Here is a 25,882-nt window from a genome sequence, read left to right on the forward strand (position 1 = left end):
AGGTTTTGCTATTATTTTCAATTTACCTGAATTTAATATTTAATCGAATATATTCATTATTTCAAAGGTATGGTGCATGTTTGGGTACGTATGTTGACTTATTATTATATCAGATAACATTCTGACAGTCCACAGCTCACTTACTTGTTAGCGATGTCCTCCCATATGCTGCCTTTCAGCTTATTGGTGACGGTAGAGCTGAATGAAGAATTCAGTGTCGTGTGGTGAACAGCCACCTCATCAACAAGGACAGCGATCTCGCTTGCTGTAAAATTGCTGCGACGAACACGTTTGACGCCGACAGAGGTCTGCAATTCGGCCTTTTTTCGACAATGCGTCGTCTGCATGACCAAGGGAGGCCACTCTTAGGGAAACTATTTCGTATCTTCATGGCTGAAGATTTCGATCTTTGCGAAGAACTTGTAAAGTTACAATCACCGCAAGATCGCTTTGAGGAACGGGCGTAAACTTTAGCTAAGCCGATTTTATAATCGACGTAAGTCTCTAAGATTGATTGTAGTTAAATGGCTTGTTACGGGTAACACGACACTGAACTAAGCTGGTTCACGGCTCCCTATGCGCGTCGTCAAGTTGCGCCAAGCTATATTGTGATATATTAGAGAGCCAGCTCAGACACTGAACACGATCGGTCATTTCTGCAGCAGTTACGAAAAGGGGCGAGGATTACCGAATACAGTTCATCGGTGGCCATTTTTAGGAGCAGCGGGGAATTTGACAGTTGTGTGGAATATGTGTTTGCCTTGCATGCCAGCAATAAGGCAGTGTGGCAAAGGGATATCCCAGCGGACCTGATATTCCTACAGAAGAAATGTTTCACAACCTCGTCAAAATTGGCCAAATATTGAGATTGCAGCTGAGGTCATGTTGGCAGCTGGAGGGACATATTCAGGTAAGAAATATGTGAATATTACAATGATGATAAAGTCATTTACCACCTGTAAGTGTAAGCCACTCACTTGTGACACATTAACTTTTATATTATAGTCTCGGTGTAAGTAAATGTGTTGTTTTATTTTTATAGGACAAGTAGCCTGTCTACCATATGTTAGTATTTGCTTATGTATATGATGTAGAAATATGTGGGTGCAGGCTAAAACGGCACCTCAGCAAAACGTCACTGATTTCTCTGGCGAAAACGGCACCGCATTTGGCGAAAACGGCTACTAGGCTACTATGTGTCGGGCGAAAACGGCACCTCTATTTTCAATAATGATAAGAACGATTTTTGTGGTAATATATATGGTTTATTTACATGGTCACAGTTATCACAGCATGTTGTTGTTTTCTGACATTCTTCTCTCATGCAACACATCGAAAGGCCATTGTGAATAATTGTGATCTGACAGGACCATGTTTGGCCTCTAAATACAGTTTCAGTTTAAATTGAGTAAAGGTACTTAACACTTCAAAGCTTATAGTGTTTTCACATTAAGTTAACTGCGCCTCCCAATCAGTTGGCGAGTAAATTGGAGTAGGGGTCTAATTTCGTACTTGTTTTATTTCACAATTTCACGATTATTTGTGTTTGTAAAGACGACGTGAGTTTAATTTCTATTATTTTTCTTCAAAGCATGTCATGTTTTCACAATATGTTGTGTTGTGTGTAACCTAAGTTGGATTATAGTTGGAGTAGAGGCTAATTTCTAATGTAAACTTGTTTTAGCATCTCACAATTATATTGGTGTTTGCAAGTTACCGTATAAGTTTAATAGCTCTTTTTTGACGAAGGTAAAAAAAAAATAAGGTGCCGTTTTCGCCAGGCAATAGTAGCCGTTTTCGCTTGAGTCGAGGTGCCGTTTTCGCCAATCGGTGCCGTTTTCGCCCGGTGACGTTTTGCTGAGGTGCCGTTTTCGCTATAACCCGAAATATGTTTTACTTTAACTGGATACGCTAATGTGACTCATTGTCTTATTTCATACTCTCTTTACTCTGTGAGAATGATTAATAGCCTAAACTCTTTTTCCAGATGTGAAGATACAAAGAACAAATTTAATGACAGGGAAGTTTTGAATCAGTGATCATTGTGAAGTGGAAGATAAGACATTTTAAGGGTATGAACATTTTCATTTTCAGTTGAACTAGTAGAATAATAACCATGATGACAACTTTATCATGTGGAAATATTTGGTGGTGGGGTATCCTAGTGGTTAAAGTGTTCACTCTTCGTGCTGAAGACCCAGGTTTGATTCCTGCCACATGGCTGCGATATTGCTGAGTGCAGTGTTAGACATCAAACAAAGCTAACAGCCGCATACATACTCATGTGGGGATTCCAGGTTGAAATTGGTCCCCATGAACATGATCATCCTATGCTAGTTGTAAGAGATAACTTAATGGATCGGTTAATCAGGCTCTCAGACTTGATCCATGTCATTGTATCCCAATTGTGTGGATCGATGCTCATGATGTCAATCACTGGATTGTCTGGTCCAGACATGTTTATTTACAGACCGCCATCATATAGCTGGAATATGGCTGCGTGTTGAGTTAAACAACAAACACCAACATGATTCTACTACCTGCTCTTGTGTATACCATTTTGAGGATCCTACACATTGCTTCTTTTCAAGTCGTAACTATTGCAACAATATGTTCTACTGCATGTGTTTTAAACATATATATTTCATAATGAACTAGATTTGCAAACAAGCCGATGGGTTATCTAAATGCTGCTCAAATACAAAATAAGTATTCATAAAATACTAATTCTATACTAATGCAATACTATCATTTGAGCAATAATGTAATCATTTGATTTAGATAGTTGAAGGAGAAGTCCATATTGATTAATTAAATCTACCAAATTCTGAGATAAATGCATGTATTGATTGAATTATTTCAGTGTTTTCCTGTACATAAGTTTCAACATTACCATATAAAGCTTTCTTATATCATATCCATGCCATATAATAATACATATTATGTCTAATAATGGCATAATTTGGAAAGTAAAGAATGGTATTTTAATAAAAGGTGCCACAAGTGCGGGATAGGTCATTTGACATGATTCAGTTTTATGTGAATTTAAATTACTACAAGCTAATCTGAGTCATGAAAGGATATGACTTTGATTCTGTGAAAATGAAAATGCTAAAACATCTCCCGATATTAACCTTGCTATTACAGAATCTGTTCACTTGTTATTGTATGTAAAATATTTTTGAACAATTACATCAATCTAATGATTGTTTGTATGTGTGATATGCCGGTATGTGTGTACAAGCGTGTACATATGCATATAAAAATTATGTATGTCTGGCTATGTACCAGTATATGCATGTGTGTTTTTATGTGCGCCTTGTATATTAGCATCATGATAGTTTCAACAATAGGTACACTTAATCTAAACTTATGGTTTTGTGTACAGTTTATGTATATCAAATGTTAAATGTCCTTGTTGGGAGAATTGCATATCAAAACTGTCATTATTTTATATCTGATAAGTAGAACTTTTTAAGTAGAAAAAACTATAATCTGGCAAGATACATTTCCATAGTAAACTGATTGATAAGTAGCATAGCAGTCAGTGTGGTTGGAAACTAACTAAGCCGTCACTACTCAATTAAGTAATTAACAGACAATTGCAAGTGATAATACCCACCCGACACTAATCAGTGGGGCCACTCGTATGCGTGACGGCCTGTCAGTGGACCATGGATTTCCGCATGTTGCCCAAAAATGTCTCTACAAGCGTTATTTGTGAAAATAATAAAACAAAATTATGTACAGTTATTGATCATTCTACTAGTTATCGAATGACATGAAAAAAATGTCATAAGAAAAATAATAAACGGTCAAATTGGGAGAAAAATGTGGAAAAATCGAGCAAAATGTTCTGTTTTTGACAGCAATTTTCTCCTATGTACATATTTTTCAGAAACTAACACATAGTATTTTCTAAAAGCTTATTCATCGTAGAGTTACAAAATATATAAATTATCTCACGCACACCAACGCACACCCATTTTCCATCGCGTTGAAACATGTTTACTTTCTTCGAAACTGCGCGAACCGTCTCGCGTACAAGTGACTGGCCGACAAGCGGATAAAGGGAGGTAACCGATGCCTGACTAAAATGTTCAATCGGAACATGCGTCTTGTTATCTGGTTACGCTAAATGTGTCTGAAACAGAATGAAGCGTGTATATATGCACGATATTTATTTAGCCCGTAGTTTCGTGGTTAGAACAAGGAGGAAATGTATTTTGATCACGTATTAGGAAAACAGTTTTGCAGTGGGTAATATATTTTTAGGTGGAAGTAAAATTGTTGGAAAACAAAGTATTTCTGTGAAATAATGAGTAATGCTTGGTATCGAACAACATAAAATATTGAAAAGTAAATTAAAGAGTCAAATTTGTCGATTTTGGACAGTGATTTTCTACTATGTGCATATTTTTCAGAAACATAATTTCAGTATTTTCTTAAAGCTTATTCGTCGTAGTGTAACAACATATCTATACTTTTTCGGGCACATCAACGCACACCTATGTGCCAGCGCGTTGAAACATATCTACTTTCCTCAAACTGCTCGACGCTGCTAAACAAGTCGTCCCACAGCCCCGTTACGCGTACGAGAGACGGCTCTCCGAACAAGCAGTGAAACACGGCCTGAGAGAGAGTCACTTGTAGGCGTGACTGCCTGTCGATGGATTACAGATGTCTGCATGTGACACGCAAAAAAAACGTCTCTACACGCTTCCTATGTGATTATATAAACAAATATATGTGGTTGACTGTTAGATGCTTGTTATCGAACGATATAAAAGGTAAAAAAAATAAAGTAAAGGAGGCAAATTTTGAGAGAAATGTACGAAATTGTAGCCAAATTTGTCGATTTTGGACAGCGATTTTCTACTATGTGCATATTTTTCAGAAACATAATAATTTCAGTATTTTCTTAAAGCTTATTCGTCGTAGTGCAAAAAGTCCGACGTCAAGTGACGTATAACGTCATGTGCAGTGCAAGGCTATTTTGAAAACATTAGCATCTCAATATGGGTAAACAAATTACCCATTAGTCAATACGTATGCCAGTTGGCGTTTAGACGGAGCCCAGTAGAGACATTTGTCATATAGTATATCCTCAATTTTCATTTCATATCGCATGTATTTGGTGCAAATCGAGCCCTGATTTAGCATGTCAATAATTTGACCCAAGAGTCAAGGCTTGTCTTGCTGTGTCAATGTCAATTCTTAATGTATATTCTTACCCAGGACTGCCTAGATAACACACTATTATTATATTAGCATGTCAGTATTTATTATTAATTAATAATATGTATGGGCTTGTCTTGCATACTAGGGAAAACGTCAGTAGTATTTTGTACATGGGCTTGCATGCCGTTGCATGCTCTTAGTCCCGACTCGAATACTGGGGAAATAGTCTGGTTAGATTTAGACATACACACACGAATACGTCAGTGTAGTATTTTGTGCAAGGGCTTGCCTCGAGCTGTTAGTCCCGGCTCGTATACTGGGGTAATAGTCGAGTTAGATTTAGACATACAAATACGTCAGTGTAGTATTTTGTGCAAGGGCTTGCCTTGAGCTGTTAGTCCCGGCTCGAATACTGGGATAATAGTCGGGTTAGATACACAAACAAATACGTCAGTGTAGTATTTGGTGCATGGGCTTGCCTTGAGCTGTTAGTCCCGGCTCGAATACTGGGGAAATAGTCGGATAGATTTAGACACACACGAATACGTCAGTAGTATTTTGTGCATGGGCTTGCCTCGAGCTGTTAGTCCCGGCTCGAATACTGGGGAAATAGTCTGATAGATTTAGACACACACGGATACGTCAATAGTATTTTGTGCATGGGCTTGCCTCGAGCTGTTAGTCCCGGCTCAAATACTGGGGAAATAGTCGGGTTAGATTTAGACATACACACACACGAATACTTCAGTGTAGTATTTGGTGCATGGGCTTGCCTTGAGCTGTTAGTCCCGGCTCGAATACTGGGGAAATAGTCGGGTTAGATTTAGACATACACACACACGAATACGTCAGTGTAGTATTTGGTGCATGGGCTTGCCTTGAGCTGTTAGTCCCGGCTCGAATACTGGGATAATAGTCGGGTTAGATACACACACGAATACGTCAGTGTAGTATTTGGTGCATGGGCTTGCCTTGAGCTGTTAGTCCCGGCTCGAATACTGGGGAAATAGTCGGGTTAGATTTAGACATACACACACATGAATAGGTCAGTGTAGTATTTGGTGCATGGGCTTGCCTTGAGCTGTTAGTCCCGGCTCAAATACTGGGGAAATAGTCGGGTTAGATTTAGACATACACACACATGAATAGGTCAGTGTAGTATTTGGTGCATGGGCTTGCCTTGAGCTGTTAGTCCCGGCTCGAATACTGGGGAAATAGTCGGGTTAGATTTAGACATACACACACATGAATACGTCAGTGTAGTATTTGGTGCATGGGCTTGCCTTGAGCTGTTAGTCCCGGCTCGAATACTGGGATAATAGTCGGGTTAGATACACACACGAATACGTCAGTGTAGTATTTGGTGCATGGGCTTGCCTCGAGCTGTTAGTCCCGGCTCGAATACTGGGGAAATAGTCGGGTTAGATTTAGACATACACACACACGAATACGTCAGTGTAGTATTTGGTGCATGGGCTTGCCTTGAGCTGTTAGTCCCAACTCGAATACTGGGGAAATAGTCGGGTTAGATTTAGACATACACACACACACGAATACGTCAGTGTAGTATTTCGTGCATGGGCTTGCCTTGAGCTGTTAGTCCCGGCTCGAATACTGGGATAATAGTCGGGTTAGATACACACACGAATGCGTCAGTGTAGTATTTGGTGCATGGGCTTGCCTCGAGCTGTTAGTCCCGGCTCGAATACTGGGGAAATAGTCGGGTTAGATTTAGACATACACACACACGAATACGTCAGTGTAGTATTTGGTGCATGGGCTTGCCTTGAGCTGTTAGTCCCAACTCGAATACTGGGGAAATAGTCGGGTTAGATTTAGACATACACACACACACGAATACGTCAGTGTAGTATTTCGTGCATGGGCTTGCCTTGAGCTGTTAGTCCCGGCTCGAATACTGGGATAATAGTCGGGTTAGATACACACACGAATGCGTCAGTGTAGTATTTGGTGCATGGGCTTGCCTTGAGCTGTTAGGCCCGGCTCGAATACTGGGATAATAGTCGGGTTAGATACACACACGAATACGTCAGTGTAGTATCTGGTGCATGGGCTTGCCTCGAGCTGTTAGTCCCGGCTCGAATACTGGGGAAATAGTCGGGTTAGATTTAGACATACACACACACGAATACGTCAGTGTAGTATTTGGTGCATGGGCTTGCCTTGAGCTGTTAGTCCCAACTCGAATACTGGGATAATAGTCGGGTTAGATACACACACGAATACGTCAGTGTAGTATTTTGTGCATGGGCTTGCCTTGAGCTGTTAGTCCCGGCTCGAATACTGGGGAAATAGACGGGTTAGATACACACACGAATACGTCAGTGTAGTATTTGGTGCATGGGCTTGCCTTGAGCTGTTAGTCCCGGCTCGAATACTGGGGAAATAGTCGGGTTAGATTTAGACATACACACACGAATACGTCAGTGTAGTATTTTGTGCATGGGCTTGCCTCGAGCTGTTAGTCCCAGCTCAAATACTGGGGAAATAGTCGGGTTAGATACAAACACGAATACGTCAGTGTAGTATTTGGTGCATGGGCTTGCTTTGAGCTGTTAGTCACGGCTCAAATACTGGGGAAATAGTCGGGTTAGATACACACACGAATACGTCAGTGTAGTATTTGGTGCATGGGCTTGCCTTGAGCTGTTAGTTGCGGCTCGAATACTGGGGTAATATACGGGTTAGACATACACACGAATACGTCAGTGTAATATTTTGTGCATGGGCTTGCCTTGAGCTGTTAGTCCCGGCTCGAATACTGGGATAATAGTCGGGTTCGTTAGATACACACACAAATACGTCAGTGTAGTATTTTGTGCATGGGCTTGCCTCGAGCTGCTAGTCCCGGCTCGAATACTGGGGAAATAGTCGGATAGATGTAGACACACACCGAATACGTCAGTGTGGTATTTGGTGCATGGGCTTGCCTCGAGCTGTTAGTCCCGGCTCGAATACTGGGGAAATAGTCGGATAGATTTAGACACACATGAATACGTCAGTAGTATTTTGTGCATGGGCTTGCCTTGAGCTGTTAGTCCCAGCTCGAATACTGGGGAAATAGTCGGATAGATTAAGACACACACGAATACGTCAGTAGTATTTTGTGCATGGGCTTGCCTCGAGCTGTTAGTCGCAGCTTGAATACTGGGGTAATATACGGGTTAGACATACACACGAATACGTCAGTGTAATATTTTGTGCATGGGCTTGCCCCGAGCTCGAATACCCCCGCTCGAATACTAGGGAAATAGTCGAGCCCACTTATACATACACACGAAAATGCTTTGTGCAGTATATTGTGCATGTTAGCTCCGACTCGGAAGTCTTGGTTTTAAACTCGAATATGATATCGTGCCTTGACACGTGTCTGCTATTAGGTTTTGATATATTTGATTTATTGATCTGTCAGTACTGACTCCCGAATTGTTTACTACTTGGCTGATGTTTGATGTTTTTTATTTCTTTATTTTTCAGACGACCCACATTCGACCCACCTTAAACCTACTTTCAACTCGTTGGTGAGTATGGAATTTCACGTTCACAGTTTAGCTACACTCTGCCGTGTATGTGGCAACAATGCTTTACCGTACGGGTCCGACAAAAATTTATTTGCCGATCAATTCCAAGAACTGTTTGGAGTTACATTGGCTGATGACCATCCCAACTTAGTGTGTAAGGCGCATAAACTTCTCTTCAACAGAGCAACACAATCAGCAAATCCATATCGCACCCCGACAAAACTTGTCAATTTTCAACCCCATGACATGCAAGAAGATTGTCCGGTATGTACGGGGAACAATGCGCCACATGGTCGTCCACCGAAGGCTTCACCCACACCTGACATCACATCCATACTTCGTGATATATTTTGTCTTGACATACAGGTGCGTCATCAGTTCTTTGAAAGTCTAGTTCCTGCGATTTCAGCAAATGATAGAGAGCAAATTGCTAAGTGTTTGGGTACGTTCATAAAAAAAGACATTGAGAGCGATGCCATGTCGTTTGCTAACCAGTACAAAGACAGGACCTTTTTGGCCAATGTAAACACAAGAAAATGGATAGGGGACAGAAACCCAATATTGGTATCTTTTTTGGAAACCGCAATTGACGCCAACAAAACAAACTTATTTTTGACAGCAATGGCAGTAGAACAAATTTATAAACTTTACGTGCCCAGTTTGATCTTCCCCTTCTCCTTCTTACAAAATTTGACTGTTTATACAGTGACGGGCAGTCGCCTTGCGGTAGATGTCATAGGGCATGGAGGTCCAGCTGGTTGCTACCAGATGGTGCAACAGTGGTTCAAAGAGCATGGATCGGGTATCCAGCTGGTGCCCGATGGTGCCGTAGTGAATGTGTTCGACAATGAGCAAGTCATCGGGAAAAAAAATAGGATAGCTCCTAATCAGGCCACTCCACTATCCGTAATCACCAACAAGGGCTATGTCTTACTGGATGCCACCTCCACTATTCAGAATGACCCAACTTTGAAGCCCCAGACAGTCAACCCGTCCCACCACAGTTTGGAACCAGATGCTCGCAAACGCATTTGCGATTCCATCAATGACATTGCCTCCTCATCCAATCCGCTAAACAGGGAATACGAGTTGTTTCACGGGGAACAACTTCATTTGTTTATAGATAAGGCAATCAAGGTAGTTAAAAAGGAACACGGGAGTAATGGGGATTTTATAGACGTAGCGTTAGAGAAGATTTTACCAGAGAAACAGGTCGTTTGTGAGGGATGCGGGGTTCGAAATTCATCGAGGAAACAGATATGTGTAGGGTGTGGTGATAGGGAGGGATTACGAAGGGGCAAAGAAACTTCCAAAAACGCTAAGGTCCCATCAAACCATAAATAACCAACGGAAATAACTCTCAACATTACAAATTCCGATTCCTGCACGGTTGTTACTGAGGATGAGAGATACGGCCACGTACCATCCGGGCACACAACCACGCACAACATCGTGCTCACTGACCCAGTATACATGAACCCCAATAGCACGGAGACAGTCAGGGAAGTGTTGAGGCAAATAGGTAGGGAAAACGATGTAGTTCAGTACGGCAGGGGTAAGAGGCATTGGACTGTGGTATGTTGTGATGGTTTGCTCTGCTCTATCATAAAGAAATTGAAGGATGAAGCTTGTGTGTGCCAGGTCTGTCACAACAGTTTCATAAACAAAAAGTCTTTCGAAACGCACAAAACATCCTGTGTAGACGCATTCTCAAAACTAGAATTTGACTGGGTGTATCTGAAAATCGGTTCTGGACATTATGAGATGAATCTCATCAAATCTTTCTTCGAGCTAAATTGGACACCATTTTTTGGAGTATTTCTGTGAGATAATGGGGTTTGAAACTGAGGTAGCAAAAAAAACAGCCAAAAACGCAAACGACCATCACAAAAGTTGGGCCATGTTACTTGCATTCCATCTGGGCACTCTCCGTGAGCTCGTCACCCCCTATGTTACTTCAGAATCCGCACCCCATTCGGCCGCAGGTTTCTTAAAATAAGCAAAGTCAAAATACACTTCCCCAAATGCGAGCTACCTTTTGGACCAAGTGTTTAGGTATTCGCAAGGGATAATCAACTTTCGAATGGCAGTTCGCAGGAATAACCACCCCCTTCTTCATAGCGCCAAATTTATGACAAAAGAGTTGTTCCATGGTAGGAACCACCCAAAATATAGGGACATAGAGGTGTTTGATGTAGTACAATACACGCACATGCCCCCGGAAGTCAAAGATTTGTTTGATAGGTTTAACTCCATTACAACCAGCGGCCATCCATCTTTGGGGGAGTGCTTCGACTTCGTTTTAGAAGAAAAAAAAAGACGAGTCAAAGATCTTATTCCGAAGGGCATGCCGACTGACGACATTTGGCTGATGGCATGTCGCAAAGAGGCGCTATTAACCGAGATTCGGGACAAGACGCTGGCGGAGATTGGCATGTCCCAAACTGGCACTCGGCTCAGACCGCTCAACGTAGAGGACGCCATTGCTTCTTGGCGGCTCCGTCTGCGACAAAGCGAGTATATTGAGGGCACTGAGGTGCATACAAGCATGACCGGCTGTGCCCTCGATCCCTACTTGGTGGATTTCATCGAACAAGCAAACCTGAGGCGGCAGTATTACATTAAGGTGAAAATATTGGGATATACTGCCCCAGCTCAGACAGCCAGTGTTTATTGCTGGCGATGAAAGGATTCTGCACTCCGGGCCAGAATCATTGACAATACGGGATTTACAGCGAGAAATTAAACAATAAATGCCTCGTCTGACCCAGTCACACCGTGCGGCCTTGGAACAGCGACTTAAGGCTAGGGGGCAGAAGAAGGAGATATATCTCACTATATACAGTGAGATTCATGCCCTACTATAACATATAATGCTTTGTTCTTTTTTCCAGCTGCATGTAATATAATTATATGGTAAATAAAGCTTCGTTTTCATGTTCAAGATGTCTGTCTTTTTGTTTATATCAATAACATGTACATATGTATATATTAGTACATTAATGTTTTTAATCACCCTGTTCAAGCCCGGATTGATGATCCCATATCCCCTGATTGGGCTCAAGCATTCGCATTATAGCTCAAAACATTTTAAAAAGAAATTTGGTTTCTTTTAATCTCGGACCGGGATCCCCATTGAATGTGGGAAATCCTGTATGAAAGGGTATGGGTGCATCGTGCTAAGGGACCCTGATCTGTCGATATTCGTACATTTCGAATTGATAAAGCTCAATTATATAATGTCTTATGATAGAATATAACAAATCTTATTGGAATGCTGGATTTCACATCCCTTCACAACCTCCTAATTCCGTTGTATTACTCACTTATAGATAATGGACAGTGATCACTCTCGTGTGAAGCCTGGTGTGAAAGTTGTCACCAAAGACGCCAGGCAGATGGAGAAAAATGCACAGAACGCCCTCAAACAGAGGAAATGGAGGACGATGAAGGCCATGGTCCGTGCCGCGGAAAAGCTCCAGAAAGAAGTCCCCGAAATGGAGTTTATCATTGTTCTATCATATCCAGGTAGTATGAAGTTTGCCGGCTCGGGAGCAATGCTCGATTGCTTCAAGAAAGGAGAGCCCTTGACAGTTGGTAAGCCAGCCGGTATCAATTACACCGCAGACACCCAAAGTGAAGTTGTAGATTTTCTATCAACACCACCCTTCGTGGAAGTGGCCACCCCAGAGTGTCTTGGGACAGCGACGACAGGGGAACAGCTACAGGAGATGTATAACAGCGTAAGACAACAGTAAGTATAAAGAGTCCAGTTACAACAGTACTTCAAGACAGGCGCGCAATGTCTGACCCTTTTCCCCACGTTGAAGCATATTGAAGAAAGCTAAGCACGACGTTGTGTCGTATGTACATGTCCGGTTTTCGATCAGAGCCTTCAGCATCATACATATGTACTGTATATTCTCTCGAAATTACGACAATTGCTTTGCATTTCTATCGGCCAGTCAGCCAACTAAAGGTACCTGAACATTTTTACTTTCAGATTAATACCTGATGTCCCACAGGGCGCCCAACTGGACGTGGATGATAACCCGTAAGTTTTGATAACCATTACCGTACATCGACATGACTTTAAACTGTTTTAACCAACCTTTCTCAGGCTATAATCATATCGTGTTGTCTGTTACAGTGAACCAGCAGCGAGGGAGCCTAAAAGAGTCAGAAAAGGTTGGTACTACTACCATTATTAGTTACTAGTTTGTTGGGTCCAGATATGGACTACGGCATCAATATAGCCAAACCACGTTTTCTATATTTTATTTTTTCTGTATATTTGCTATATATTTTGTTCTTTTCTTTTATAGCCCACGATATCGTCAGCTCAGCTGGGAACATCAGCGGCATAGAACCACTACGTGAGTAACCTTACATCCTCCTCACAATAACAATAACTCATACGTTAACATACGTTTAGCAGGTTATTCAACATTACAACACAACTTATTCTACAATGCCAATAATGCATTGCAGCCACCAGGACTACCAGAGGAAGAGCCGCTGCTCGGGACATCACAGCGGAAGTCCAAGCATCACGTGAGTACTTTCACACCACCACATTTCCCATGGTCCCTTTATTGTAAAACCTATTCATTTTCCTGTTAATACGAACGAAAGTGTGACTCTTTTAAAAAAAAATTCTACTAAGATAGTTACTAATGTCGACCCCTACGTGGATATCAGCTACATTCGATTCATACTAGAACATACATATTGGCAGGCTATTCATACAATACCCGTAATGCATTGCAGCCACCAGGACTACCAGGAGAGCCGCTGCTCGGGACGTCCAAGCATCACGTGAGTACTTTCACACCACCACATTTTCCACTGGTTTTGGTAATTTTTTTATATGTTATTTAAACATTTCCTTTTCCTTTTCTAAACAATTCACTTTCATATTTCAGAAACCCAGGATAATCCTGCCCGAGGGCCGACTGGATCCATGAGGTAAGTTAACAAGACATGAAAGTGATTATTTATTGCATCAGAAAAGATTTTTAACAAGATATATTTCATCTTAAATATTAATATTTATATATATATTAATGAATTATATGTGTTTCAGTGTCGCCAGCATACGACCCGAGGCATTCGTGTATGTCTCCCTGCCGACCCAGTCAAACAGGGCTGTGCCGTTTGTCTCGGAGGTTTGTTAACAAATTAGTTACCCGTCTATATAGCTTATCTAAATTTTCCGAAAATATTACATCGTCTTTACAATCATTACAACTAGATACCATTGTACGGCAAGTCTGTACATCGATTTCGACTTACCACTTACCACACCAAATCTTACCTGAAAAACATGTGCTGATTTTGTTCTTTACAGGTTACTTCAGAGAACCCACTCAGGGTGAAGTACCTTTAGCCCAACAAAGCGAAAGGATCCTGGAGGTTCCCAGAGCAGGGACAGGGACACAATCAACAGTGAAAGTATTATCAAGGTTTTGGCGGCACCAGAAACAAAGATTTCTGGTTCCCGTTTTTATGCAGAATTTAGAGACTTAATGTAGATTTTTGTATATGTGTTGTGTTGTAGATTTTTATATGTATTTTTGTTGTAGATTTGTATATATTGTAAACTCTGTAATCTAGATCTATTCATAAAAAAAACTGTAAAATTAAGCACTCGTGTATAATACGCACCCTTTTTTCTTATTATTTCAGATATACGGTATTAAATACGAAATACATTATACATGCTATATCACTGATTCTGTTTTCTGTTCTCGTGATTCACGACTATAATGTATTTGGTCTGCTGCCAATATACCGCCACAGTCATTCCACTCGTGATATGTGCCCCTCTCATGGTCATTTTGGCGAAAACGGGCAAACCCCAACTCGTTGAAATTTGGTTCACATATTTCCCCACTCGCCCCTTACAGTCTTACATTTAGTCGCAAGGAATGAGTGGTAACAAATGGTCGCGTTTGTTTTCTTACAGCGAGTATACTGCCACAGCCTAATTACTGTTCCTGTGTAATTGATGGTGTAATTTGAGGACAATGTGTCAACGCCCATTGCCTTCAATTGTTTATTGCCGCTTTGAACAGCCTCGCGTTTTGATAGGAAGATTGGTGGCACGTGAGCAGCTCCGCTCAGTGATCATCATCAACATTGTCATTGACAGAACCCAGTACATACACGTTTCATCCGCAAATTTGTTAGCCGGTCTCCGGTGTATTCATTGTCTGAGGTAGCTATAAGCTGGACAAATATGATCCCTCTTGATGATCACTCTCAAATGTGCGGGGTACGCAATATCTGGTACTGGTACCTTGGGTCACGTGTGCACTTTAACGCGGGATCATCGTGAATCTGTCCTTGGCAATATACAAGCCAGCGTAGGTTAACTAACTTTATGATATGCACAAATGGCAAAAATAATCACAAGATGCAAAGTAGCGTAATACCGTAGCACCTGAAAACAGTATTCACAAGTTCATTCAGTTCTTATAGATTTTATGATTTGCAGTGAACAACACTTTCTACACGTTTACACTATCATTCAACAAAAAGAAAATAAGGGACACGTTTTTTTTACTGCGCATAATATGATAAGGAACATGTACACACACTGACTACAAAAAACACCTCAATCTTGCGGTTTCTCCGATAGGTGACGCTGGGGCTCAGCGGGAATAGCGCTGAACCGCATTTAGGCGCATTAGTAAAAATGACATACAATTCGGGCTGGTGCCACTGGAGAAATGCTTTGTCATTTTTATTAATGCGCATTTTTATTAATCTCGTGACCGGTCATTGTTTTGTTGTTTCTCTGTATGCAAACTGCGCCCCGGCCTATTTAAACGCCAACTGTCTCACATTGGCTAATCCCCTTGTGACCGATCATTATACAACTGAATGGTGTTAAAATATGCACTCGTCTAAATACTATACATTATCATTGCTTTTTCAGTTCTGTTGATACACGAATGTAATTTATTTGGTCTGCTGTCAATACATCACCAGTTACAAAATATATATATATATGGGAGGGGACATAGCTATGTGTCTTATAGCTAATCACTGCTCCTGAGTAGTTCAGGGTGTAATTTGAGGACACGGTGCTATTGCTTATTGTCGTTTGACAGACGCGCGCATTTTGATAGGCAGATCGTTGACACGTGAGCAGCCAAGCGTATTAACAATCGTACTGTTGTTGCTAGTACACACGGGTTTTCGCTGTACCCGTTATTTAGTACTCTATTGTGTCCAGCTCGAAGCTGAACAAATTAACTTAATCAATAGTGTTATTCACTTAAGAATCAATACTGCTATCCCATCGACTGAATTTATGATTTTCTAATTGCCCTGTTAATCCCTAATCCACAATGAGTTGACATTGAGTTCATCTTTCTAATGAGCTGTTGTGAGCGTAGCAAGATGATAAACACCAAAGGTGGGTCAGGCTTTGATCATGTGTTCTGTAGAAGAGATGAGGTGAGGTGAAATTGGGTTTAACGTCGCGTCCAAGATTATTGCACTTATATAGCGATGTGCATGTACATGTGTGTGTGTGTGGCTGCTTGTACTAGTCCAGACTGATGCCGATGTATAGTGCTAGCACACTGAGATACCATGCCGCAGTTTAACATGAATACCCCACTCATACTGACTCCGAGCCAACCAGTCCTTGTTTTATCCCCTTAATGCTGAACGCCAGACAGGGTAACAACAAGTACCATCTTTCAAAGTCTTTTGGTATGACACGGCCGGGGATCGAACCCTGGACCTTCCGATCTCCGGGCGGATACTCTACCTCTAGACAACGGAGGTGGTCGTAGAAGAGATGATGTCACTTGTTTAATGTTTATTCAGGATTAGCTACATCCCTGGAGATCTTCAGCAACCCATGCTTGCCGTAAAAGGCGACTATGCTTGTCGTAAAAGGCGACTAACGGGATCTGGTGGTCAGGCTCGCTGACTTGATTGAGGCATGTCATCGATCCCGATTGCGTGGATCGATGCTCATGATATTAATCACTGGATTGTCTGGTCCAGACTCGATTATTTACAGACCGCCGTCATATAGCTGGAATATTGCTGAGTGCGGCGTTAAACAACAAACCAACCAACCTACATCCCTTGATGCTACCAAGGGTGCCCTTGAGATTATCAGACAGTTTGTCTGGATACAACCTGATGTCTCAACTGTACTTGATTGGATTCTCCCTTGTAGCAAACTATGTGTGTGACAAGGACTTTGACCACTCTGTGCAGATGCATAACAATGCATAAAGAATTTTGGGTATGATTCAATTATGTCACGCAAGTCAAAGTTGGGTTCCACTGTATTTAGAAACAGATGATAGATCCAATACTGTTTAACTTTATAACAATCAAATGAGTATTCGAATAGGAAATATACACATATATTTACAATTACCCTTGAAAAGTTCCAAAACCGATTAGAACGACTTTAATTATGATTACCCTTTGCCAGAACAATATATTTGGCAGTTTTTCCTGTTATTGTTAATCTTCATTCAATTAATTCTCAAAAACGATAGGATAAATGATAAAAATATGATGATGGTTTTACTCATGAATATTGCCAGTAGCCGAAACAAACAGGGAATATGACAGTCTCTAGGGGAGGTTTATGAAAAATGGATAATAAAATGTAAAGTGCTTTGCATTTTTCCTTTTCAGGGAGAGTCGTGTAAAAAATGTATAAGAACATACCAGTACATGACCGGTCCCTTAAATGTAATATACATAGTTGATAGTTGATGGTTCAGGTGGTTCTTTTCAGTTGAATTTTTTTTATCAGTGTCTATTTTGGCCTACCAATTAATGGTAGATATTAAATATCAATAATAAGTGAGATAATTATTTCCAATGTGGCTCCCACTGCAACTAAAGCAATTAACGATTCAAATTAAACTTGATTCAGCTGCTACATTGAAATGTATTTCAATACATCAGTAATTCAATCAGTTCTATAGTGACTTAATATTTGGCGAAAATATCTGTTGTATGAAATCCTAATGTTACTTTCTTTTGTATTTGGGATGATAGGGTAGCGTAGAGGGTAAAGCGTTCTCCGAAGCCTCAGGTTCTATTCCCCACATCGGTACTGTGTGAAAAGCCTATTTCTGGTGTCCCCGCAGAGATATTGCTGGAATATTGCTAAAAACCGTGTAAAACTATACTAACTTGCTCACTCATTATATAGTATTTTGAGAATGCTTACATGACTTGTATGATTGAAAGTTTTGATAATTATAAATAGTTCTGTTTTTATGTATAAGAAACTATTTTATGCGATTTTGCATTGCCTTGTTTACCCTTCCTTTTTGATGTAATGCAAACATTTAAGAAAAATTCAGGTGAGCCTTGTTGCACTAAAGGAATTGTTTTCAGAAGATCAGATATAATTTTGTATTTTCAGTAAAATGTACAGTATGCTATGGCTTGTTTACATGTTCTGAGTTTGGTTAACATGGTTAAATATCATTTGCTTGATAAATTGTCATTACCTTACAAAAAACAAATTTTTACCATTTGTCAATATATGTGTGTTTCTTATTTTTTTAATAACAAGCTTTTAAAGATGTTATAAATTGTTTCAGGTACCTGGATTTCACTGTGACACCAGCTCAGACAAGCCATACAAAGGACTCACCGGATGATGAATAATCCTTCCCAGAACAACCAACAGGTTCACCTCAGAAAGTGATGATCCTTAATGAATAATGCCACATTAGTGTGATTCTGTAGATTGTTTTATTACGACACCAATCAAGTCTGAAGGAATTAATACCACAGCAGTGTGACTATGTTTATGTGGTGTACACAGTACACCAACGCTGACTATACAAATCTGAAGGACTTTTGTGGTTTACTGCACAAACATAATTGACTTTACATATTCTTCTACCTTGGAATTCTTCTGAGATTTGACTAATTTGTTTATTTAGAAAATGGCATTGAAGCATCTGTTTCTGTTTGTGAAAGTTCTTGCAAACACCACTGCTTTCTGAACCAGTGAAATGTCATAAAATCAATAAATATGACTTTTTATCTAAACAAATTCTTTGTTTTGCTTCATTAGCATAAAAAAATATGATACTGATCAGCCATAACATAGGTGCTGAACATATATCAAATATACTAATGCCCTGAATGTTTTCCTACAATTAATACAGCTAACTGAACAAAGTTTTTAGTTCCATGTCAGTAGAAAAATTACATTGATATTTTTATGTACCGGTACTTTATTAGGTGTTTTCTGTGGATGCCATTAGTCTTATGCATTTGGGGCAATTATATTCTGTTTCAAACTTCATTGGAACTCGTCTGTCTAGATGTAACAAGTACTGATACCGTAACAAAATAATCTTTTAATCTCACCAGGAACAAAGGCCTAAGTGAGCACATAGCCAATGAATTTCAGTTTTTTGTCAGAGTGAGTATGGTGTTATGCCACTTTGAGCAATATTCCAACAACATCATGATTGGTGACCCAAGCAATAGGCTTCACACCTTGTACCGATGTGGTGAATTGAACGCTTCAACCACTAGGCTAGAACAAACTGGGAATATGAAGATAAAAAGTAAGGATATCATAATACCAGGACTGATAGTTTTTCATTAAATATGATAAACGTCTAAAATGAAATATATATGAAATTGAAAAATGTTTTCACCAAAAGTACGTGCCCATAGATTTCAACTTTAAGGGGGATATTTACCACTGAAAATAACACAGAATATTACTCCAGCTATCTGATATGACCAAGCTAACATTATTTACTGGAAAAAAGACATCTCGAAAAATTGCATCCGGATACCTTCCAGATACCTTCAGCAATGTTCAATTTCCTTGGTTAGTTTCAAATATATTTTTAGGTGTTTCACACTTAATTGAACAAAATGCACCCCCCAAATTGTGACATTTTAAAAAAAACTCCGCGGGGGCATCCGGTGCCGGATCCTTGGACACCCAGATTGAGGTATCCAGTGAGGTATCTGGTGCCAGATACCAGGATTCCAGGAGGCATGCTTTCCGGTGAGGTGTCCAATGCCGGATACCACGGATCTGGTATCCGGCAAGGTACGAGTATCTGCCAACGGATACCCGGATGCGTTTTGGGTAAGTGTCCGGAGGTAGCCGGAAGGGATCCGGATACCGGAAACTGCATTTTTTCGCTGTAAGCTGCATGGCTAAGCACCTTTGACTATTGTAATATTGAGAGATTGACCTCTCGAGGTCTGCGTGCAGTATATTTATAGTTCTGTCAGGAGCTTTTGTCTTTACCCTCTCTCCCTACCCCCAGGATTCGTTAGGCTGTGTGCTGCGGGGTGGTCTCGTTTGATACCGAGGTTTCGATTAAGTGGTTTCGGGACACACTTCAATCTTCTATTGACCTACTCAGGTTGTATTGAGCTAAACTTAGTAGCTAGGGTTTGCAATCCTCCGTTTGTCTAGTAATCCCTGGATAACTAACCTTCCCATGATGACCCGTGAAGATTCCGGGGTAGAATAGGTCTTCAGCAACCCATGCTTGTCGTAAAAGGCGACTATGCTATGCGTAAAAGGCTACTAACGGGATCGGGTGGTCATGCTCGCTGACATGGTTGATGCATGTCATCGATCCCAATTGCGTGGATCGATGCTCATGATGTCAATCACTGGATTGTCTGGTCCAGACTCAATTATTTACAGACCGCCGTCATATAGCTGGAATATTGGTGAGTGCAGCGTTAAACAACAAACAAACAAACATACCTTCCCATGATTGTCTAGCTATTTGGACAGTAGAACATGGATATAATGAACTACAAGGGACAAGGGAAAACAAACACAATACACGTAATTACAGCATTGCAATTGAAGTGACCCTTTGACATCATGTCGTGAAATTTATGTTTGTCTCACAGACAAGATAAGTCCGGTTACAGGTAAGATTAGCATGGTTAAGTTAAGTTCAACAAGTTTGAATCGTCACCGCTGATTGTGTTGATCCGCCACTGATTGCGTATAGCCAATTGTCAGTGACACTTAACACTGAGTGAAATTTCTCAGTTCACTTTCCCACGTCACTAATTAGTGATATTTGGGCTTGTCGGGGATCAGATATCAGTTTGCTATATATTAGTTCGCTGTAGAGAGTGTGTCATATATGCACATTTTATATGATAATAACGGGAGATCAATCGGGGATTTTGTATGGTTGTATCCATTTGTTCGCTCTATCCATTGGTAATCACATCGTACCAGCAGGCTCATTGCCAGTGAATCTACTGGTTAATGTTGAACCACATCCTAGATCGGAGTTGTCATCTTGCTTCGTTATCTGTCTGCTGTGGAAAGGAAAATGTAAACATTGGCAGCCATATCGACAGCTTTCACGTGTGAGTAATCGTGATGTAGGTCAAGTTCTGTCACATCCAAGTTCAGGGTGGAGAGTCGTTTATTTTATTTTTTTATTATTTACTTGGGGTAATTGCTGACTTACTAATAAGACTTACACATGCAAAATATATTGTAGAATGTTAATTAATAAAGTTTGTTGTAGAAATATATTCGTTTAGCATTTTAAAATCTATTTGTACGACCTGTCACCCATACAATGGAAATGGCATTTTCGATTTCCAAGAAATGAACTCCAAACAATGGTTACCAAGAAATGACTGGGTCAAGCCGAACGGTGCACAGGAGGTTGGTAGAAATTAAACATCTGTCGTAGGACTAAGTTTGGAGGGTTATTTGTTAACTTCGTTTTGAAAAACTATGTGTTTTGAACACTTATTTTGAGCTACTCAAGACTTTGGTGTTTTTAATCTTGAACTTTAGTTATATTTGTTACATATATAACTACCTGTGACCACTTGTCGGAATGTTCTAAGATTGCGGACTTTTGTACCCTGTGTTTGTTACGCGTTGCAAGAGAGCACCGTTTTCAAAGCGTTGTTGCCGTCATGGTAGAATTGAGATAAACTTACTGTGTTTTGAAATTTGATGTAGTCCCACTGTAGAGAGCTCGGTTTCAAATTAAAATAAGAAGTATCCGCTCCACAGTGGGACTACATCAACTTTCAAAACACAGTAGGTTTACCTCCTCATTAGAGTGTTGTTATAGCTGCTCTCATTTTACTGGCCACTTGTGTATTAGCTCTGATATTAATCAGTGATCTTTGTCAGCGCAGATTGATCTTTCATTGTCATCTGTTAGTACAATTAGCTATTATTGGCTCGTGACATTAGTTATCAGTTGGACCAGGGCTAACCCGCTAGATTCACTTCTTTTTCATACTGCCTGTGTTGACTAAGATGAGTTGTTTCGGGCTCCCTGCCTACTGGAGAGGATGTTCGATCCCTTGTCTGATAGCCTTCCGGGTTCAGGAGCATGACCTAGCGCTCAGTCTTTGCTGACTGGCGGTGGATCAGGCCGACAGTATTGACGTGGATCGGATGTTGGCTAACATGTTACAGATTGCTGGACTGCATGGGTATTGACCGGCAGTATTTATTAGCGATCGGGTGCAAGAAAATGACGGTTGTCGGACTGCCAATGTTGACGTAGATAGGCTGAATCACCGGCCATATCTATTATGCCATACCCAGAAGCAGGTTACTGAGTTATTCGAGGAAAGTGACGACGGTTCAAGGTTATTTCCTCATGTGTTTGTGCACAATAGAGCAGCGTGTCGCTGATAATCGCGTGAACGGACACGCTATACAGCTGCTTGGTCGTTTTATTTAGTATTCAGTCACCATGGTAGAAACGGCTTTATCGCATTGTTTTGAAGTAAATTTAACATATGGCAGTGTCGGTTGTACATTGAAATATACTATGTTTAAAAGTCATTCCAGTTTAGTTCTCGGCCTGGAGTGGGAGCAATATCCAAATACTCCCGTTAATGTTCATGTTTACTTCTTGTTTTTGTAACTGAACGAAAATAGTACAATATGTCATCTCCCGATGGAATGGAAGAGATCTGAGGTTAATCGGCAAGTTGCTAATGAAACGAAGAAGAGGCAATTGTATCAAACCCTTTCATCGGGAGGACATTGTAGTCGGTTTACTGATGATAGCAATCACTATTTTGACTATCGTTAATGCAGTAATTTTTTCCAATTGGAAAAGAAACAATTCACAGGAAATAGATAGTGAAGTATTTTTTGACGACCATCCTATTGAACCAACCTTCAGTCTACAGTCTATCAACGCTTCTTCACAGTGCCCGACCACACAGTCTGTCTTATCCTATTTTACACGAGCGATCGTTTGTCGTGCGAAAATCGCACTGCAGTTGACGTGAGGCAGTTTCTGAATGAGAAACCAGCAATGAAAGTTATAACGCTTACTCAGGGCAAATGGAAAATTATGTTACGCCTGAAACCTTTCATCCGTGCACAAATCAGGTCAATGAATGAACGGGCAATTAATATACGGTCGCTGCCTGAACGGTGAAGAATGTAAATTTTATTTTTATTTTTTGGCTATCAACAATCGACTAAAAGACGATGAAAAGAAGAAAAAGAAAGTTTAATACATTCATCAATGAAAACCTACATGTTTACGATGTTTAGACGAACAAGCATGCATCACTGAAGACCAAGTCCAACCCGGATCTTCACAGGTGTTTTGAAAATGCACTTCCAAAGAGGATCTCACAGCCCACGACCCGTGAAGATCCGGGGTAGAATAGGTCTTCAGCAACCCATGCTTGTCGGAAAATGCGACTATGCTTGTCGTATGCTTGTCGTAAGAGGCGACTAACAAGGTCGGGTGGTCAGGCCCGCTGGCTTGGTTGATGCATGTCCCGCGGACATTTAGAATAATCGTCAATTCTCTAAATTGCCAGTGAGAGGGTTGATCAGTGGATCATGATCAACACTTGGCTTAGAGCCACCCAGTCTTATAACTGAATTGCTGTTCAAATGGACGTCGTAAAAACACACCCAATCACTTTCTGTAGTGGTATATATAAGTTCAGATGTCTTACCTTTACAAATAAACCTGGGTAGCTCTGTCTTTTATGTGTGCAATCGTTCTGTGGTGATTGTCGAATGTTGAATTTAGGTAATTCTATCAGGGTCTAGTTAAGTATGTCGGCAATACACGTCGACTTAAAAACTTCAAAATTCAATGAACACACTTTCGCTTCACGACTTCCGAATGAATGCACCCACAAATCATTGCAGGATCTATTTGTGTATATCCGGTTTGATTGTTGCCTGTTGCTTAACGCCGCACTCAACAATATTCCCGCTAAATGACGGCGGTCTATACATAATTGAGTCCATTCAACGGGGTAATATTGAAGCGTGTTGAGCATGCTGTAGGGTAGCATGAGCAGTACTAGTAGTGGCAGTTCTAGTTGTAGTAGTAAAACTATTATCCCCAAGTGGAAGGGGGATATAGGAATTGGTGCTGTCCGTCCGTCCTTCCATCCTTCCGTCCGTCCGTCCGTCACGCTTCGCTTCCAGAGCAGAACTAAAATACCATGAGAGATATCTTAACCAAACTTGGCACATATATAGGTCTAGTGGTGAACTGGTGCCACCTGCCTGGTTGTGTGGGAGGTGACAATGTGCGATCTGCCCGGTTGTGTGGGAGGTGACAATGTGCGACCTGCCTGGTTGTGTGGGAAGTAACAATGTGCGACCTGCCCGGTTGTGTGGGAGGTGACAATGTGCGACCTGCCTGGTTGTTTCTGAGGTTACAATGTGCGACCTGCCTGGTTGTTTCTGAGGTTACAATGTGCGACCTGCCTGGTTGTGTTAGAGGTGACAATGTGCGACCTGCCTGGTTGTGTGGGAAGTAACAATGTGCGACCTGCCTGGTTGTGTGGGAAGTAACAATGTGCGACCTGCCCGGTTGTGTGGGAGGTGACAATGTGCGACCTGCCTAGTTGTTTCTGAGGTTACAATGTGCGACCTGCCTGGTTTTTTTTTCCAATCATTTTTATTCCAATTTCAGTGGTTACATACACAGTGATATATATATATATATATATATTGTAGTTGTATTGTAGTTTTTCTTTAGCAATAGAGTCAAAGTGATTGGAAATAATCAATAATAACACACAGTCAGCAATCTATGTAAGATTCAAGGCATCATGCAAACCAAAATACGATTTCCACTTTTTGTTATAAGTACAAAGCTTATTATTAGTTTTTGCTGATAGATTTTCTAAATAAAAATGTGTCTCTTAGCTAACATAATAATATGATTATTTGCAGATTTTGCACTTTTTTCACCAAAACATACATTAAATCTTGTAAAAAGTATATGACAAGTTCCAACAGAATTAAAAAAAGACTCCAAGTTCTGCCAGAATTCAAACATATATTCACAGTCATAAAATACATGCATCAAGTTTTCTTTCTCTATCTTGCAAAATTCACATAAATCATCATCGACAAGTTTCATTTTATACAGTTCTTTTTTTGTATATATCATTCTATGCAGGAATCTGAATTGAAAAGCTATCAACTTTACATCTCTAATGTCTTTTCTAAAAAAGACAAAAGTTTTAGCCCATTCTAAGCATTCACCAAATTCAACCTCCCATTTCTTGCATATTTTGGGTTGTGAGTCAGAAAAAATAAGTTTATCATAAAAAAGTCTTGAACCTTTTTTACAAATCAATAAGTCCTGATAGCATGGAAGAATATACATATCAAAACATAAATCTACATCAAATTGTTTTTTAATTGCTATTTTCAATGTTTGAGGAATAATTGAAATAAGTTGAACATAATGCAAAAAGTCCCTTTAATATTGTACCTTGTTTTTAGGATTTCAAATGGAGTAAATCTATTTCCCTGACATATGTGTTTTAGGGACCAAATACCCTTATTATACCAATCTTTTAAGAACAAAATTGGGGAGTTTAAGTACTGGTTTAACCATAATGTATGATTCATAATGTTTTCAATAAGAGAAAGGTCTAATTCATATTTTCTAAAATATTCACACCAAGCTTTAATAACATCATTCCAATAAGGGTTAGAAGCTTTTGTGTAGATAAAAGCATTTGAACCTAATCTTAGTAAATCTTTTACTGGAATGTCATATTGCTGACATTTCTGATGTTTAATACATTTACTTAAAAAGAGATTTTTAGAGATTTCACAAAAGTTTTAATATCAGGCATTCTTAGTCCTCTATTTT

At 40.2% G+C, this 25,882-nt stretch overlaps 2 protein-coding genes across 5 annotated transcripts in view; one reads left to right on the top strand and one right to left on the bottom strand.

Annotated features, from left to right (window-relative positions):
• LOC124127569 (sodium-dependent glucose transporter 1-like) overlaps window positions 1–23,902 on the bottom strand; it is a 38,857-nt gene extending 14,955 nt beyond the window's left edge. For all 3 annotated transcript variants that reach the window (XR_007219573.1, XR_007219572.1, XM_048390632.1), the window contains exon 1: window positions 23,709–23,902. The gene's annotated coding sequence lies outside the window, so the exon portion shown is untranslated. The remainder of the gene's footprint in view (window positions 1–23,708) is intronic.
• LOC124127567 lies at window positions 503–18,807 on the top strand. 2 transcript variants are annotated; one of them, XR_006860006.2, is made up of 13 exons: window positions 503–910; window positions 1,988–2,072; window positions 8,680–8,723; window positions 12,056–12,477; window positions 12,727–12,777; window positions 12,874–12,911; window positions 13,049–13,099; window positions 13,215–13,277; window positions 13,494–13,541; window positions 13,649–13,691; window positions 13,810–13,891; window positions 14,074–14,188; window positions 18,326–18,807. XR_006860006.2 is itself a non-coding variant. In XM_046490970.2 (12 exons), exons 4-12 carry the CDS (start codon window positions 12,059–12,061, stop codon window positions 14,110–14,112), a joined length of 834 nt encoding a protein of 277 aa, XP_046346926.2. In that variant the 5' UTR covers window positions 503–910; window positions 1,988–2,072; window positions 8,680–8,723; window positions 12,056–12,058; the 3' UTR covers window positions 14,113–14,449. The 2 variants fall into 2 exon arrangements, 1 of the variants encoding a protein (XP_046346926.2); XM_046490970.2 differs by lacking the exon at window positions 18,326–18,807 and having other exon boundaries at window positions 14,074–14,449.
• Window positions 23,903–25,882: the final 1,980 nt, after the last annotated feature.

The sequence above is a fragment of the Haliotis rufescens genome, unplaced genomic scaffold (genome assembly GCF_023055435.1).
Source record: "Haliotis rufescens isolate VD_foot unplaced genomic scaffold, xgHalRufe1.0.p SCAF_9, whole genome shotgun sequence".
In the NCBI taxonomy this organism is placed as follows: domain Eukaryota; kingdom Metazoa; phylum Mollusca; class Gastropoda; order Lepetellida; family Haliotidae; genus Haliotis; species Haliotis rufescens.

Coding starts and splice junctions, on each gene's coding strand:
- LOC124127567 (XM_046490970.2), top strand. CDS start 12,059: ATGGACAGTGATCACTCTCGTGTGAAGCCTGGTGTGAAAGTTGTCACC. Junction 12,778..12,873: donor CTGGACGTGGATGATAACCC/GTAAGTTTTGAT, acceptor TGTCTGTTACAG/TGAACCAGCAGCGAGGGAGC. Junction 13,892..14,073: donor CTGTGCCGTTTGTCTCGGAG/GTTTGTTAACAA, acceptor TGTTCTTTACAG/GTTACTTCAGAGAACCCACT.